The sequence below is a fragment of the Haliotis rufescens genome, unplaced genomic scaffold (assembly GCF_023055435.1).
Source record: "Haliotis rufescens isolate VD_foot unplaced genomic scaffold, xgHalRufe1.0.p SCAF_1, whole genome shotgun sequence".
NCBI classification, from domain to species: Eukaryota; Metazoa; Mollusca; class Gastropoda; order Lepetellida; family Haliotidae; genus Haliotis; species Haliotis rufescens.
The window spans coordinates 79712943-79731982 of NW_025963779.1; the positions used below are offsets into that span (position 1 = coordinate 79712943).

Sequence of the window (19040 nt, forward strand, 5' to 3'; positions counted from 1 at the left end):
TGGTTGTGAATTCAATATTAATGATCGGATCATCCCAACTGATCGATAAAAGTTTTTCGTTAGTTTAATCCTGCTAATCGTGCTGTATTGTTTGTTGTTTTACGCTGCACTCAGCAATATTCCAGCTTTATGACAGCAATCTATAACTAATGAAGTTTAGACCAGACAATCCTTTGATTGACAAAATGAGCATCGATCTCCACAAGTGTGATACGATGACATGCATCAACCAAGTCACATGCCTGACCACCTGGTCCTGTTGGTCGCCTCTTTATATGACAAACATGGGTTACTGGAGACCAAGTCTAACCTGGATCTACACGGGGTAATTCTTGGTAATATTTAGAACAGTAAAACTAGATCACACCTAACAAAACCAACTACTTGCCTAAACACTTGCCTCACACCTTCTCACTTTTCTCTCACAAAATACTACGAAGCAGTGACTAAACCTTCTCCGGAAACAACACTCAGGTTTTTGTAATTCCATATTTTAAAGATTGAGATCTATGTCATGTTTTGAGGGGCAAAATCAGTCTTTAAACATTTTTCAGGGCAACAGATAACAGATGCATACTTAAAATTAAATCCTATGGGTTCTTTTAAGCTCATAAGAAATAGTGCCACGTCACTTGATATGTATTCAGCAGTGTGAAATGTCAACAAAGACATCCATTAAAAGGTAGTTGCTGTCAATGAAAGTATTGACAAATGTAAAACTAGAAACTAACTATCGACAATGTTTCTAAATGTAGTTTTAGAGGACATTGTTTCAACTGTTCAACCTTATTTTTCTAATTCCATACATTTTTTTTCAATTGTTTCTAAAAAAAACACTGTAATCCTAATGATTTGAACAAAATATGATGCCATCATAAATTCAGCTTCCTCAGCCAGGCAATTTCAGAAAATCTGTTTAGAGACAAAACTGCATTTTGAGAGTCATTCAGACTACAACAGTACATTTTTAGCAGAAATGGCTGAGCTATCATGGCCATACAAAAATCAGAATGAAACCTGGTGACCTTTCTGGTTAATTGTTCATGTGGTTTCTGAAAAGATGTTTTCCATGGTTCACTCCAGATTTTTATATTTTCCCATACGGCTACCATATTTCAATTCCAATCAAGATGTCGTGAGCACACTACGTCTAATCTAGCCTCTATCATGACAGATCTACGCTCCCTAAACCTATCCAGACAGGTCTTGACAGGATGTGATGTAATTCTACTCACTTCTTGAGCCCGTGGATGCAGCCAGCTAAATCTTTAGTCATCTTGCCGCTGTCAATACACTGGACACATGCCTCCTCCATCTGCTGACAGAACCTGCAACACACACACGCACACTGACAGGTAACTCATCTCCAATGAAGAAATAAAGTCATCATTTAAGAGGCCTGGATGGAGTAGTAAATCTAGTTGAGCTATCAAGACAAGCCAGTGATTGATATCAAGAACAACGTCCTATGCTATGAAGTTGCCTCATAACAAAAAAGTTAGGGATGATAAATTTTGAGGATATGTTTTTGAAGTGAAGACCGAGCACACAATTTCCTAAAAATGATAAAAAGAAGAAAACAGAGCTATCACTAATCCCATGCCATAGGACAAATTAGAATTTTGTTTGTTCTTAAAGTAGTGAATACAAACTATTTAAAAGAAAGAAAGAAAAGAGTCCTATAAACCTGTACGAAGAGATAGGCACTAAAGTACTCATGGAAATGAAAAAACCCTGTTTTGCTGCATTTAATAATTGACACAAAGCATTACGTAGATGTAAATACGAAATAACAAAACAACTGGAAAAGTACTAGTCTTGTCTTTGCTAGTTTTATCTCAGTGCTCAAAACAAAATATACTTTACAGGAGGAAATTTGTAGGCACTTTCAATATTCAAAAATAAAACTAAGTCCAAATTGACATGGCAGAAACAGGCTTTAGGCATTATGCAAATTAGCCTGGAAAAAAGTTATCAAAACAACAATAAAAATAACATCTATGTTTATGTACATAATAATAATGACATGTAAGTTGTTGTTTGAGAAGGGAATATTAGTAAAATCTAAATATTTTTTACATTTGTATACTTATCCTGCATTACTCCTTAATGCATTCACTGCTTACTTACGACAACTAGAAGGACAGCGCTGGGAAGGTCCTGGGTGAAGAAATAAAGTTGTTGTTCTCAAGTCCCAATCAGTGGCCTTCCGTCGCTGTCCTGTGACCTTGATGACACCTAAGGTCATCTTCACATCACTGCCTGTCGCCCAAGCTCTTAGAAAAACATACTTTTGAGGTTTCTGAAGCCAAAGTGGGGAGGCAAGTCTAACGACGGGTGGGCCTTAAGCGTAGTAATGCAGGATAAGTATACAAATGTAAAAAATATTTAGATTTTACTAAATTTTTTACTTATCCTGCATTACTCCTTAATGCATCTGTATCGGACGGTTTGGAGGTGGGTCAACCTTCAGAATACAGAAACCTCAATAATTCACACCCTGCAATACGACCCCATTTGGTCGATAAACCGTGAAGCGGAAAAGTTCAGACAAAAACGCCATTACGGTAGGGTTGTTCAAAAATCAAAAACATTGAACATAGGAATTAAAGAGAAATTCCCTATACACGCTTAGTAATAAAGAAAATAATAGCTATTCAGCTAATTCTTTACTTACTGCGTCATAGAGCCGTCGCTGACAAACAAGATTGTCTAATATTCTTCCACTGGTGGCGACTGAGTGACTGCACATGGAAGTTGACTGGCTCTGTATAGGGCGAGTTCATTATTTGCGTCAGTGGTTGGCAATCTGCAGGATAACAACCAGAGGGCCAAACTTCGAACGTCTTTGACATCCTCGAGAGTCACAATGCGAAGGTTATGACTAACGAAAATATGTGTCGAATCTCCAGAAATATCCTTCCGTGATTGTTCCAAAACCACAATTGCCGTGTTGAGCCCTGGTAAGGCTGACACCTTGAGATCTTGAGGGTAATTCGCTCTTGGCGAGTTCCGTTTGATGATCTCGTAGGCCTGAAGGATTACTGCGCGTAACCATATAGATATGGTGTTTGCGATTATGCGACTAACTTCTGTCGTGGACGAACCACGCCTTGTCTTGGAGCGTCGAATGAAAACTCGAACTGCTCGCACCGAGCCCAGGAGAACTTCACCATGTACGATTCCCACAATAGTCGATATCGGTGGGATGGTGAAGAAAGGTCGGGTTGGCCTGGTAGTAGATTTTAGCAATAAAATCCCAGCATAACCCTAGATGTCCTGTTCCGTGCGTCCCATGCTCAAAACGGATCCGGGTTGAGTCGACCACATGTAGTTCGCTCACCCGTACCGCCATTGCTAATGCCAAGCTCCTCACAGCGATAGCCCGTTCGCGGAGCTCTCTATACTATACCGAGAGTGTAACGAAGGTGTCACGCGCTGGGAAGGAGCTTGAAAATGAGGATGCAATGAGGGGCTCGAAGGGGGCCCTCGCAAACCTCGAAGTACCACGTTCAAGTCCCAATCAGGTGGCTGGAACTTGGCCTTCTGATCCTCAAACCTGAATGAGCATAATATGGCCTGTAGTTCCGTGACCTTAATCACACTGTGATTTTCCGGAAACGGCCAACACTAAGATAATTGCAGCCAATTACGTAGTAATGGTGCTACCTTCCAAGTGTTTTTTGGGTACGCAATGTAGGAGGTATTCCTCTAGGAATTGTGACGCAATCGTAGGGTCTTGATTCTTTTCTTCCCTGTAAAAAGTCTCAAGTGATCCCCACTTGTCATCGTCGTCTCTGGGAGAGTAACGATGAACTAAAGCTATAGCTTTGCTGCCCGTGTCGAAATAACCCTTCGCACTTAAACGCCTTTTAAAGACGAACCATGCGTGCAGACGTTGGGTGAGGCAATTTTCTGTTGAGGGTGGATGAGTAGGTTGGACCACTGTGAGAGGGGAAGTGAATCGTTTTAGATTTTTCCGAGCTTGACGAACTACCCTCTCGCCGGTTACCATGGTGCGACCAAAGGAGAGATCGAGATACCTTGTCTCCTTGATCCCCTGTAGCACCTTGGGAAGTAAAAGTGGTGGCAGAAGAGTGTTAGTTCTTTGCCCTTCCCAAGTGATACTGAACTCGTCCACCGCCCAAGTCTGCGGATCCGGCAACGGGGAGATATACGTCATGAGTTGGTGGCCTAGGCAAGTAATAAACAAGTCAATGTTTGGTTGCCTGAATTCCTGAAGCAGTAACTGGAATGCTTCTGTGAGAAATTTCCACTCAGTGGGAGCCACCCTGTCTGGACGTGATAAAGTATCGGCCAGTATGTTTCTACATCCGGGGATGTGCTGAACTATGAACCTTAGTCACAGCCGATCCACTAGATGGAAGAAATCTGAATGTCCTTAGAAGTGGAGAGTGGGAGTGTGTTGTTCCCCGATTGCACAGGCACCACACCGCAGTGCTGTTGTCTGTGGATATAGCGAGTCGGGCTAACTGTAGTTGATTCTGCCAATGTGATATAGCCAGAATTAAAGCTTCCAACTCCAAGTTGTTTATGTGCCACTTCCATTGTGCGCCGGGCCATAGCCCTGAGCTTATCTGGTCTTGTAAGTGAAGACTCCACCCCTGAAAGGGGACGTCCACAAACAGGTGTGTATTCGGGGAAAATCCGAATAAACAGACTCCGCAGACATTCAGCGCCACAAATTGAGGCTCTAGCTTAGTTGGTAGAGTGATGGCCTTGAGTGGATCCTGACTCCTGATGTAAGGGTTCAGGAAAAAAATTGAATTGGTCGCTGTTGTAAGCGGCCCATGCTAGTTAACTCCTGTGTCGAGGTGATTAACCCTAGCAACACTTGCCACTGGCGAAGTGTGTGTGGTTGGTGTAGAGTAGATGACAAAAGAAGTAGAAACTTGTGCCATCTGTCCCTCGGTACAGATAGGATATCCTGGTCTGTCTTAAACAGGTCTCCTATGAACTGAAGTCAATAGGAAGGAGAATACTCCCGACTTCGCCTCGTTGATTGTCTATCCCAGTTATTGACATGTGTTGATGATACAGTAGATCGCCCTCCATCTACGACTCGAACCAAGTGTTCGTCACGTGTAGATAGTTATTGGCTTCATTACTCCTGTAAATAGCCATAAGTGTCACTGACATGTCAAATGGGAAATACTACCATTGGTAGTGAACCCCAATGAACTGGACCTGAAAAGTCTACGGTTGGGATGGATAGTCGAGACTGATGAAGAATCAAACGTTCGTTGAACACAGAGATTGTGGATCATTCTCATCTTGTCTGGGTCCTTCATGAGTACCAGGTAGGTGTGAGGATAAAACCCCGGAGTAAAGACTGGGTTGTGAACCCACTCTACAGCTCTTCTTACCAACAGTATGTCTATGTTGGATTTTCCCAATCAAACTGTGGTCAACGGTGGGGTTAACTCTACCCTTATACGGACACCATGATATAGTGCGATAAGTACGAAATCGTCCTTGAGACTTGTCTCTGCCACTCCCTTTCTCAGTAAGGGAATGCTGGTCTTCCCTGAGAAACGCGCGTCTAGGCTTATAATTCCCTGACTTGGACTTTCCAAGCTTTTTGGGAACTTGACGTGCGTGTCTGCGATCTGTTCGTTGAACAGGGGAGTAGATGATCAAGGTTGACGTAATAGACTGCCCTTGAAACCAGCATCTCAGTTGGAAACGCTATAAAGTCTTGGGTGTAACGGTAATCACCGTCAGAACAGTCTCAAGATGAATTTTCCTGTGGTCAAACTGACGCTGTAGGAAAAACACCATAGTTTGGAAGTGATCTAATCAGATAGGGTTATCCTCTAATAGATTCTGATCCACTGCAAACATTGACGATATTGGTCGCTTAAATCACGGAGCAAATGTGAGTTTTGGAGAAGGCTTCCTCCAATGACCTCGTGGTGTCCCTCTTATTTACCCTGTTATCAGGGGAGGGCGTTACTGACACGAGATGGTCTGCTTCCCAATCGGGTACATGTGCTAAGCTGATCATGTGCCGGTTACGTAACCGAGTACACTGTAAGCCTTGGGCTAACGTCATTGTAGAGACCTTGATTGATACGCAGACGCTGCGCTCAGCGCAGGTCTGGAATGTTGGAACAGCGCTAAGCTGATCGTGCGTCACTGGCGTCATAGGAGCGCTTGGGTATCAGTCAGACGCTGCGCTCGGCGCAGGTCTATGCTGGATATGTTGGAACAGCGCTAAGCTGATCGTGCGTCACTGGCGTGATAGGAGCGCTTGGGTATCAGTCAGACGCTGCGCTCGGCGCAGGTCTATGCTGGATATGTTGGAACAGCGCTAAGCTGATCGTGCGCCGATTGCGTAATAGAAATGCTTTGGTTGTAGTCAGGTGCTGCGCTCGGCGCAGATAAATCAGACACAAAGCTCAAAAGTATTGACTGGATCAAGGCTTGTGTCTAATCTACCCCCATCATAGCATCTCGATACGCTGGTGCTGTCGCCGACGTCACAGATTATCATACATGTATCTGGAAGTGTCCGGCGGCTGAAAAAATAGGAGCAGTTACGATACTCACAAAATCCTCCGGTATTGTTGATTTCGGTGGATGGTGTACTTCTGCAATCACAGTCGTCATAATACCTGCCGATAATAACGGTTGGGTGGTAATGACAGAACCATATGTCATTCGCTATTCTGCGATAGTGACATTCCTCTCGTCTCACGACGGAATAACTGCAAAATATGATTGTGAGTAATCTGCTTTTATATAGTAAACTCGTTGGATTAGAGATTTACATAAAAATTACATTTTGAATTTTGGCGAGCACATCTACGTGCATGCCTATGACCGTGGATAAAGAGCTTTGGGCGATTATTCCACGACAATATGTACACCGAGCAAACATAATTATGTTACGCAATTAAACCATTGAAGAAATGGTACTGGAAGAATGCCGTAGAATTGAACAGTAATCTATCGGCAAAAATACGAATTGCAAGGGTATACAATATTTTTATATACGCAATTCAATGTAAACCAAGGCTATTTACATTTAGAGATTGGAGAGCACATCCGCGCGCAAACCAACCAATCGTGGATGATAATCTTGTAAGGTTTTTTCCACGACAATTAGTAAAATGCTCAAAGGTATGTTACGCAATGAAACCCTTGTTGATGAGATAATACTGGAAGAGTGCCGAAGAATTTGAACACTAATCTATCGGCAAATTTACGAGTTGCAAGGATATACAATATTTTTGTATGCGCAACCCAATGTAAACCAAGGGTATTTATATTTTCATTTAGGGTTTGGAGAGCACATCTGCGCGCAAACCAAACAACGTGGATGATAATCTTTGTAAGATTTTTCCCACGACAATTAATACCACGCTCAATCATAAGTTACACAATTACATATATATATGTATATTCAATGTCTGTACATATAGAGTAGGGAAAGGGCCACCTAAGTTGGATAACTTTTGCCCAATCCCGTTGACCATATATGTCAATAAAATATGTTTAAATTAAACACAATTACGCCATTGTTGATGAGGCGGTACTGGAAGAATGCCATAGAATTGAACAATAATCTATCGGCAAAAACTACGAGTTGCAAGAGTATACAATAGTTCATATACGCAACTCAATGTAAAACCAAAAATACCAACAAAAAACTATTTAATCGCATAAACATAGGTACGCAATAAAAGAATTGTTGATGAAGCGGGACTGGAAGAAAGCCGGAGATTTGATATTAATCTATCGGCAACCATATTTTTAACGAGTTGAAAAAGTATACAATAATTTTAGTATACGCAACTCACTGTTACGCCAAAGCTAGTAATATTTAAGAACATAAGAAATATGTTATACATACGTAGCTGAGAATTGTAAACAATATGACTACCTTGGCAGGCAAACGATTGTAACACAATTCAAAATGGCGGCGAACAACAATATTTTGGCGGGAAAAAAGACAAGCGTCTTTTCACGCCTAATTAATTCACATAAAACTACACAACATGGTGAAAGTAATATGAAAAGAATACATCACCCATCGAAGATCAATTTTTAAGATTGTAGACAAACTGAAGGTCTAAAATGAATCCAAAAGGAGAGCTCCGCTTGGACACGTCCTAGCTGTGCTGCGACAAGCAGTGATGTGCAGATGACCTTAGGTGTCATCAAGGTCACAGGACAGCGACGGAAGGCCACTGATTGGGACTTGAGAACAACAACTTTATTTCTTCACCCAGGACCTTCCCAGCGCTGTCCTTCTAGTTGTCGTAAGTAAGCAGTGAATGCATTAAGGAGTAATGCAGGATAAGTAAAAAAATTGTTACTTTTACGTTCTGATATTTTGACGATGATTCACTATCCCACAATGGCACTCACAAATCACTAACCACGGACAAATCACATGCACGTGGGTTTCAAGCACCTGTTTTCACCTGTCGTCAAGGTGTCATAGGTCATGGACATTCACCTTGATCTACTAACACCTGGTTATGCTCAGTTTCACAATAGTCTGTTTTGTTCATATTTTTACACACTTTTACGTGTAAAAAGACATAAAAACCTTTGATATGCTGTATTTGTGCCAAGGCCCAATTAGTCCTAATTGAGTTGTTTGAATATTTATATATTTTGTATATTAACTGCATTAATTTAAAATCTGAGATCGAAAAAAACAGTTTTTTTTTTTTCATTTCCTTGAGTACTTTAGGATCAATTTATGTAAATGAGAAAAAAATTGTTTAAATGCAATACATTCAAAAGGCTCCTTCTTAGGAAAAATAATTTATGGCACCACCTCAAAATCAGTCTTGATAAAAATTTCTTAGATAAGCTACTTCAGTAGTAGAGAAAATCTGTCCCCATTGCAGACACGATGCACTTTGTAAAATAACATGGATCAAGGGCCGTAACTGTGTATGCTCAAAATGTAAAACCATGTAACAAGGTAATTTACTCTGGCAAAAAAACATTTATGGGACTAATTGTTTAACAGAGTCTTGCCAAGTATCTCATCTCTAAGCATGCAAAATTTCATTCACGTAATTTCAGTAGTATCTGTGAAAACTTGTTCCTATTTCATGCAGTATGCATTTAGTTGAAAAGCACGAAGCAAGGGCCACAACTTTTCAACAATTTTCCAACTCATTAAAGATCATGATATCATAATATCAGCGTGTATAATTTCATTTCTCTAACTTAAGTTTTTTAGAAAATTTGTCCCCTCTGAGAAGACGGACAGTAGACGAACCCTGTTCCTATACCACCACAACTCCCAAAATATGCATTATTCCTAACTTTTCCTCCCATGTACTAAAAACATAGGTTCTATCGATGAGTAAGTTAGAAAATAAGGTGATGCTAAGGAGATGAATGTTCTGAATGAATTCATTACACCCTGTGGTGTTTGTTGTTGCCCTCAATATTCCAGCAACATGAAGGTGGCCTGTAAATACCGGAGTATGGACCAGACACTTCAGTGATTGATATGGTGAGAAACGATCCATGACGTTGCGATACAATGACACGCAATCAACCAAGACACGAACCCGCTTCATTTGGTGGCCTGCATATGTTCTAGGGATCAATTCTAACCCCAAATCCCCACAGTGTACCCCTGTAGCTGGTTCATCTGCTGGTACCTCTCGTCTGTCGTGTGAGGAAGTCGGATTTACATATGCCTCACCTCTGAAGGTCAGCATTGCCGTCTAATTTTCCTCTGTGTTCCAATCCTCGTGTCCAGGCAAAGATACTGGCAACAGGGTTGGTGCTTGTGGGGTTGCCCTGGTAACAAAAATACACCATTGCATTCAACATATGTATGATGAAACACATTTAAGAAAGCATGAATTTCTCTTTCAAAGCGTACATGACAATCCAACTAATCCAATCACAATAGTCTCTGTACGCAAATGACACCAAATGACATTGTCTCAGAAGAGACGACCTTCCCGAGGCAAGCGTGTCCACTAGCCTATATCAAGCCTAATTTCTACCCTTGCCACATCAAGGCCACTTTTCTTGGCTCGACCCTGGCACCACCTCGCGTAGATCAAGAGTTGTGCCCCTTGTAATGAAAATGCGATATCCAATCAGATCACTGTTCTTATCTCATATTGCTTCACAAAGATGGTGACTACCATATAAAGAAAACATTTGCGATTTCATCTGACACAAAAACACAGGCACTCGTTGGTTTAAAAGACGAAAAAGACGTGTCAACAAAGACAGGAAGCAGTAAATCACTTTTAAACAAAGATGTACCAGTCGTGGATGTTGATCTTGTGAAACGTTCTCTGACTGGACTATTGATATGTGCGATAGTCCAATCATATTTAGCACAGGAAAGTGGGCTTGATGTGGCAAGGGTGGAAACAAGATAAAGGCTAGTGAACTCTCTGGACACAGGAAGATGAGAAGAAAACCTACCTTCTGGTGCTCTCTGTAGTGCCTGGTGACAGTGCCGTGAGCAGCCTCCGCCTCAATGGTCTTTCCATCGGGGCACACCAATACACTGGTCATCAGTCCCAGGGAACCGTAGCCTGTAGACCAACATCAGTGAGTGAGTGAGTGAGTGAGTGAGTGAGTGAGTGAGTGAGAGTGAAATGCCAGTTCCAGTTATATTGTAGCGTGTCAGCTGGATGTGGGATAAACATCCAACATGAATGAGGTTTCAGAGGTTTACCTCTTGGTGAAACCCACTAGCATTTGTATGACACTGACAAACCTAGAAACATAATTGTGGCAAACCAGAATTTGAACCCACAATCCAAGATTTCTGGCGTGCTAAAGGGATGTAACTCTACACAACGAATTGCAGCGCCTTAGCTGACTAGGCCACCTGTGTCCCCCAGTCAGTTTTATTCAGTTTCAATTTGAAACAAAAACTGAAGCATTCAGAACTGGTTCAGAATTATAGACATCAAATGCTGTTGGTCAATGAGGACTGCCATCATTGGATTTTTACTTGTCCTCAACACAATTTCATAGTCTTCGGCCATTGGACTAGCATGAATTTCTAAGGCTGACAAAGCATGTATAAATACAATGAGTGCTTAACATTGTTTTGAAGTGTATTTCAGCGATATCAGAGTATGTCAACCTAAAGTGACAAAACGGTGACACAGGTGGTCTGTTTCTGAGCAGCCCATGAGCAAAGGTATTAATGCTTCAGACAAGCCATTTGATAGTGCTTGCCCAATGACATACTATGTTGCAGTTCAACATGGACACCCAGACACATTACAAGTCTCTGAACAGACCAGTCCTTGTCTTATCAGCTAAATGTTGAGTGTCAGAGGCAGTTTGGATCATCAGATCATAGCAACTTCCAGCACCTCTTATGACACACTCCGACACAGTGGTGACTCAGCATAACACCACTGCCACAGGCTAATTTGCATATCATGTGACCAGACTTTTCTCTTGTTTGTAAACAAACACGCTTTTTCAGAAATCAGAATAAAACAGACTAATGCAAGTTTTTGGAGGCGCTTTACATATTGTATTAAATATGCTACCACAACAGCAACAGTGAGTTGTATGAGAATACATATTTATACATCAAAGTGACCGTATTGCTAGCTTTCCGTACAGCTTCGATGACAGCATGTGGAGCCAAACAACCAAAGTAAACATAGGATAACTACGCAAAAAACTATGCAAAGGGAAATGGTTTTTCACGATTAAGGATATTTTCTCAATGACAGTTAACTATTATATGACTTATGTTTATCTAGATATGTAGACTTGTCAAAAATGAAACAGATGAAAAACAAATGCAATATCTTGAATGGACTGTGTAAGATGTAACGAACCGTCACATGGCGCTGGCCTGTGGCAGAGGTACGATGCTGGTCGCATGGAACTCTGGGTAGGAGAGTGCTCTTAAGACTTGACCAATTGTGCCCTATTCATTAAAACACATTATGATGCAAGAACCGTGCACCTTCACCCCACCGTCTATCAACCAGTATTAAAAGCGAAGTCATTCACACATACCCTGAGCAACAATATCGGACTGCACATCACCATCGTAGTTCTTGCAAGCCCACACAAAGCCTCCATCTGACTTGAGCGCCTGAGCAACCATATCATCAATCAGACGATGCTCGTACCAGATTCCAAGCTTATCAAACTCTGGTTTGTACTTTCTGCAAACAGGTCAAGGCAAGGTCACATAGATCAAGTCAAGGCAAGGTCACAGGTCATATCTGGTGCATCACAACTGACGAAGTTACATTTTATTTGTAACTACAATTGTCTCAATGTAAAAAAATTAACAAAGTTTGTTCCATTGAAAATGTAAACGCTGATTGATCAATTTTTTAATTTAAGCAATATGACCTAACACAGCTGCACGGCTGAGAAGACAAATATGACCTCACAAATTGATAACAAGTTCTATTGTAGGCTTCACATTTCAGGCATTTTCAAAATATCAAAGGGTAAAAAGAGGAATAAGCTACTCAAAACTGAAAGACCCTCTTCCAAGTCAAATTAGTTCATAATTGGAGAGAATATCCACCAATAGTCAATCTTGTTTTCTCCAACTTAATTTGGAGCTGTTCTGAGGACGGTATTCATTCCCAAATTAATTAAAATAAAAATTGGAATTAAAAAGTTAACACTTCATGTAAAAGTAGATTTAACTAATGTGATGGGCAAGTTGAGGTGACATGTATTCCAAAGAAATCAGAACTAAATTAGAGGAAGAGGCTAAACTTTACATTACTGCATTAAATGCAATACAATGCAGTGTTAAATAAGAACAATTTTCTCCCCTCCCCCCCCCAATTTGTGAATTAAATATTTTTTCACAATTTGCCTTCCAAAGTGCTTCTGTTGGAATCCAAGAAAAGAAACTGATTACCACTTGATACAGAGGTATTATCCAGCTATATGACGACGGTCTGTAAATATTCGAGTCTGAACCAGACAGTCCAGTGATCAACATCATCAGCATCGATCCACGCAATTGGGATACGATGAAATATATCAACCACACTGACTACCCAATCCCTTTAGTCGCCTTTTACGACAAGAAGTCGCCTTTTCAGTCAATAGTGGGTTGCTGAAGACCTATTCTGCCCCAGACCTTCATGGGTCGATACAGAAGTTTTATCCTGCTATGTGAGAACACAGAATGCATAAAAACGTACGCTTCATAGATTTCCTCGAAAATGTCCTTAAACCTGCCATCATATCTCTTCAAGATTGTGTTCTTGGTGCTCATGTAGAGAGGCCATTTCTTCATGATGGCATACTGGAAGCAAGCATGGGCAAATCCTGTGATGGACTGAAAAACAAGATAAAAGGTCTTCAGATAGAAACAAAGCAGATGGGGCCCAGGTCAGGATGGCATATTGTCTTTAGAATTTTGTTTGCATGATTTTAAGCATTGCTAATCATGTGATGTACAATGTATTTTCACAAATTATCTCCCCTTGGATCAACAAATGAATGTGACAAATGTAACCAATCACACAATTAATTCACAAAGTGAGTGAGTTGTGTTTTTAACTTCGCTTTTAACAGTATTCCATACATGCACCAGTACAACCTGATAATTATGCCCACATGCACCAAGTGCAACCTGATAATTATGCCCACGTGCACCAAGTGCAACCTGATAATTATGCCTACATGCACCAAGTGCACCAGTGCAACCTGATAATAATGCCCACATGCACCAGTACAACCTGATAATTATGCCCACATGCACCAGTGCAACCTAATATTTATGCCTACATGCACCAGTACAACCTGATAATTATGTCTACATGCACCAAGGGCAACCTGATAATTATGCCCACATGCACCAGTGCAATCTGATAATTATGCCCACGTGCACCAAGTGCAACCTGATAATTATGCCCACATGCACCAAGTGCAACCTGATAATTATGCCCACATGCACCAGTGCAACCTAATATTACCAAGTGCAACCTGATAATTATGCCCATGTGCACAAAGTCCAACCTAATAATTATGTCTACATGCACCAGTGCAACCTGATAATTATGTCTACATGCACCAGTGCAAGCTGATAATTATGCCTACATGCACCAGTGCAACCTGATAATTATGCCTACATTCACCAGTACAACCTGATAATTATGCCCACATGCACCAGTGCAACCTAATATTTATGCCTACATGCACCAGTACAACCTGATAATTATGTCTACATGCACCAAGGGCAACCTGATAATTATGCCCACATGCACCAGTACAACCTGATAATTATGCCCACGTGCACCAAGTTCAACCTGATAATTATGCCTACATGCACCAAGTGCAACCTAATAATTATGCCCACATGCACCAGTGCAACCTAATATTTATGCCCACATGCACCAATACAACCTGATAATTATGTCTACATGCACCAGTGCAACCTAATAATTATGTCTACATGCACCAGTGCAACCTAATAATTATGTCTACTTGCATAAGAGCATGTCAAAAACAATCAAATTTGTAACCAAATCCTTACTTGTCCAAACAAAACAACTCCTTGAACACTCAAAACCTCCGAGCGTTATTTACCCTATTACATCACTAATGTCTGTGTTATGTGTAATTCATGACTCATTCCACAGACATCAGTTAAATCATCTTTATTTCAACTTTGATAAATGTATGGGACCTGGTTTTGTCAGGTGCAACTAGCTTTTCATGTCAACATGCACCTGGTGCATGGAAAATCAAGTTCCTTAAATGGAGCACTGCCCGGTCTCCCAGTGACCTCAACACCTCTCACCTCATCAGTGTTGTACATGCCCATGATGACACCGCCTCCATCCTTGAACTCAAAGCATGGCAGTCTGGTTTCTTTTCCATCAGCAGTAGAGGTCACGACCATCTCAAACTTGCTGGGCTTCTCCACTACGAAGTCTGTTGCTTTGTACTGTAATGGAACATGTTTGGTTTGGTTTGGTTTGTTTGTTGTTTAACGCCGCACTCAGTAATATTCAAGCTATATGACGGCGGTCTGTAAATAATCGAGTTTCATGGACCAGACAATCCAGTGATTGATATCATGAGCATCAATCCACGCAATTGGGATCGATGACATGCATCAACCAAGTCAGCGAGCCTGACCATCCGATCCCGTTAGTCGCCTTTTACGGCAAGCATGGGTTGCTGAAGATCTATTCTACCCCGGATGTTCACGGGGCGTAATGGAACATGTACCGATATCAACATTGGCAAACACAGACATAAGAGAATAATACCATGAATAGAGTTACCAACACACACGTAAACAAAAGCTTTGAGAGCTTTTACAGGACAGATATTCGAGGTACATATTGAGAAAACAAAAACTTGAAAGCAATTTGCATTACATGTAAAACGTCACATGACTATTTACCTGATCACCATGAGCGTGACGGCCGATCACAATGGCACGGGTCCAGCCCGGCACGAGACGTGGAATGGTCTTGCAGATGATTGGCTCACGGAACACTGTACCACCGAGGATGTTCCTGATGGTTCCATTTGGACTGAGCCACATCTTCTTCAGCTTGAATTCTTCAAACAATAAGCTACACATGTTGTTTGTGTTACACGATACGATATTTATATATGCATGCATGCATGCACCAATCCACCCATACCAAAAATATATGTTATATATTTACAATGTATATATTTACAGTAAAATATGTTTATAACATTGGTTGGTTGGTTGGTTGGTTAGTTAGTTTGTTGTTTAACGCCGCACTCAGCAATATTCCAGCTATATGACGGCAGTCTGTAAATAATCGAGTTTCAATCTCATCGACTTCTTGTTATTTGTTTCAGTGGTCAAAGTTCGCGAAAGGTCGTTCTGACGTGACCCGTAATAGGATGTCCTCAGATCTTTATTTAGCGATAGCGAGAACTAAGATCTGATTTTAATTGAGATTGATCGAGTCTGGACCAGACAATCCAGTGATTGATATCATGAGCATCGATCCACCCAATTGGGATCGATGACATGCTCCAACCAAGTCAGCGAGTCTGACCAACCGATCCCATTAGTCACCTCTTAAGACAAGCATAGTCACCTTTTACGGGAAGCATGGGTTGCTGAAGACCTATTCTACCCCGGATCTTCACAGGTCATGTTTATAACGAACGCGCTTGTAACGAACTGACGGATATAGCCAACTTAATTTGTGGTTGCTGCCATTTGCTGTATAGATGTATATATGCTTATAATGAACTACGGTTATAACAAACTAAAATTATTGGTCCATTTGAGTTTAACTCTGCATGGATTTGTGATCTGATGGAAAACTCTTTGCAGATGAAATCACCAACCTTCAACACGAGCCTCGTCGGGTGTGATGGTGGCACACTTGATGCCCACATTGTATTTCCTGATGGCCTCGGCGGAGTCAATGGTAACCTGGTCGTTGGTCTGGTCCCGGTATGGCAGACCCAGGTCATAGTACTTGCAGTCAACTTCCAGGTAGGGGAAGATCAGCTGCAACAAACAAGTGTCCTCATACAGGGTGCGATTTCCCATTGACAAGACAGCCCTGGTGCAGGTTATATGTGTGGTCTGTACAATGATCCACTAACAGGCTTATAAATATCACTTGCTTCAAATTCATACACGGCATACAAGAATAAACATATTGAAATAATTATTGTCGTTTTTCTCACAGTTCACATTTACATCCTTCTTATGTGCACTAATTTGACTGCCAATCTTCGCAATGTACACGTTTAACGTTTCAATCAAGGGCGTGGTGCAACCAGCTATCTGTTATTATAACTTAACTGCATCCTGCACTAGGTGCAGTGGAGAAAGAATAACGAAATCTCACCCATCATGATAGTGACCCCGATGCGTCGGGATTCGTGGCCTTAAATTGTAATACATGATGATAGAAAATAATGTATGTTTTACTCAAGGTGACATGTCTGGTGATAAATAGGAGCTTAAAAAGCCACCCCATCCTTCAAATGTTTTGAATAACTTTTGGAACAGATAACAGTTTGTCATAATGCTTTCACTCTTCTGAGTATTTCGGTTCACTGTTTGTGTTCCTATTCTGGCGTATCGAGATACATGTTGTATCATGACCAGTGTCATGGTCTTCCGTATTGTTGCACCCCGAGTGTATGTAAGAATGATGCTCAATTTTGGGGCATTGAAGTCACCACAAACCCTCTTGATAGATCTGAAAGGATTAGGCCTTACATATACTTCTGTTAAGTAAACAGGTCCACTGGTTTTACACCTAAAAAGACCCAATTTAAAAAAAAACAACTTAAAAACTTACAAAATTATCCTGCCAACAGTAAAGATTGCTTTGAAAATGATTACAAAACCCAGTTTAATGTTTATTTTTGACCTACCTTTCAAAATCAGTACCTGCTCAAGATCTTGCCTCAACTGTAGGGCTTATGTCTTTGTATTATGACGTATTCAGCACTAGTCCAATATATATCAAGAAGCTAATGGTTGACATTATGAGTAACATCCCACCCCACAATGGTAGAGTAACATGCAATCACGAAGTCACTGAGCCCAGCCTGTCCAATCCATTCCAGCTACTTATGACTAGCATAGGGTACTTGGGGCCAATTATGACTTAGGTCTTCATTAAGGCCGGGACGAGTTCAAATTTACTTCCCCGGTAACCATCCCCCTATAACCCTACCCTACCTACATTTTTTTTCATTAAACAATAAAGCATTTGCCTAACCACGGGTCCGGGTAGTCATGTGGGTACCCGGATCCTACTCAGTACCAACTCGGGTTCCCTGGATTGGTGGGTACTGGGTGGGTACTGAGTAAGATCCGGGTACCCGAGTTATCCGTCACAGCCCTAGTCTTCATTATGACTCACACTTTGTAAAGGTGATGCAAATCACGAAATGCATTTTCCTTCATGACTTGTGACCAGTTATAGTTATGTTTATTTGTTGTTTAACGACACACTCAGCAATATTCCAGCAATATAACAGTATCTCATCTGGACTATATAACATGTACAATCAAGTATTTGACAATGACATGAGCATTCATCCACACAATTGTGATATGATGACATGCATCGACCAAGTCAGCGAGTCTGACCACCCGATCCCGTTAGTCGCCTTTTACGACAAGCATAGTCGCCATTTACGGCAAGCACGGTTGCTGAAGACCTATTCACTACCTGGATCTTCATGGCCAAGTTATGTGTAGGGAAAAATAAAAGAGATAAAAGAAAAGTCTTTGCTATAAGCCAAATGTTGAATACTTGAGACTGAGGCAGTCGAACACTGGTATGTCTGTTAAACAATCTACTATTAATCTATCAGAGAAGATAACTACACTACCACTAATATCACTACGTTTTAGTATTTTTATCAGTTGTCCTATAGGTTCAACACTTGTTAAAGGAGACAAAAGTGAACAACATAAAAATACATGGAGATACTCAAAATCACATTCATCTGCCTACATTTTATTTTCACTGGATGATAGAACTAACATACACAAACAAAATATATACAACAACAAAACTTTAATTATCTGTAATGTTTTAAAACATCCTTTCAAGAGAAACAGTTTTGAGAATTTATTATAACTCTTTACATGGGAAAAGGCGTATTATCATGATTATTTCTAATCATGCCTGGCTGGCTGTAGAATAAATAATTTTAAAACCAAGGTAACATTGTTTTTCTTTATCTTTTTATATACATAAGAGATCTACAAATATTCAGTTTTACCCAAAAAACAATTGTGTTGTGAGCTCACTAAAACATGTTTAAATGTTATTGTTATTTTGATAAACCAGTAAACAGAAAATGTAAACCAAGTAGTAAAAAGGCCAAAAATAATATATATATATTATGAAATAAATAATAGTCAACATTACTTTTTATCAGATAACCCTACCAAGCCACACAATGGAATGCCAAAAGAAACAAAACACTGTAGATAAACAAAGAAAAAAGATAAGAATAAAGAATATGTATCTACTTAACTTACCGAACTTCAAAACAGATCTACAGGTTCATTTTAGACA

At 40.7% G+C, this 19040-nt stretch overlaps 1 protein-coding gene across 1 annotated transcript in view; it reads right to left on the reverse strand.

Moving 5' to 3' along the window:
• LOC124143769 (isocitrate dehydrogenase [NADP], mitochondrial-like) overlaps positions 1-19040 on the reverse strand; it is a 34132-nt gene that overhangs the window by 1209 nt on the left and 13883 nt on the right. Inside the window, exons 3-10 of the mRNA XM_046512857.2 lie at positions 16330-16495; positions 15395-15555; positions 14783-14929; positions 13179-13315; positions 12019-12170; positions 10447-10559; positions 9704-9801; positions 1236-1328 (exon numbers count right to left, since the gene is read on the reverse strand). Coding sequence (XP_046368813.2) covers positions 1236-1328; positions 9704-9801; positions 10447-10559; positions 12019-12170; positions 13179-13315; positions 14783-14929; positions 15395-15555; positions 16330-16495 — 1067 coding nt within the window. The remainder of the gene's footprint in view (positions 1-1235; positions 1329-9703; positions 9802-10446; positions 10560-12018; positions 12171-13178; positions 13316-14782; positions 14930-15394; positions 15556-16329; positions 16496-19040) is intronic.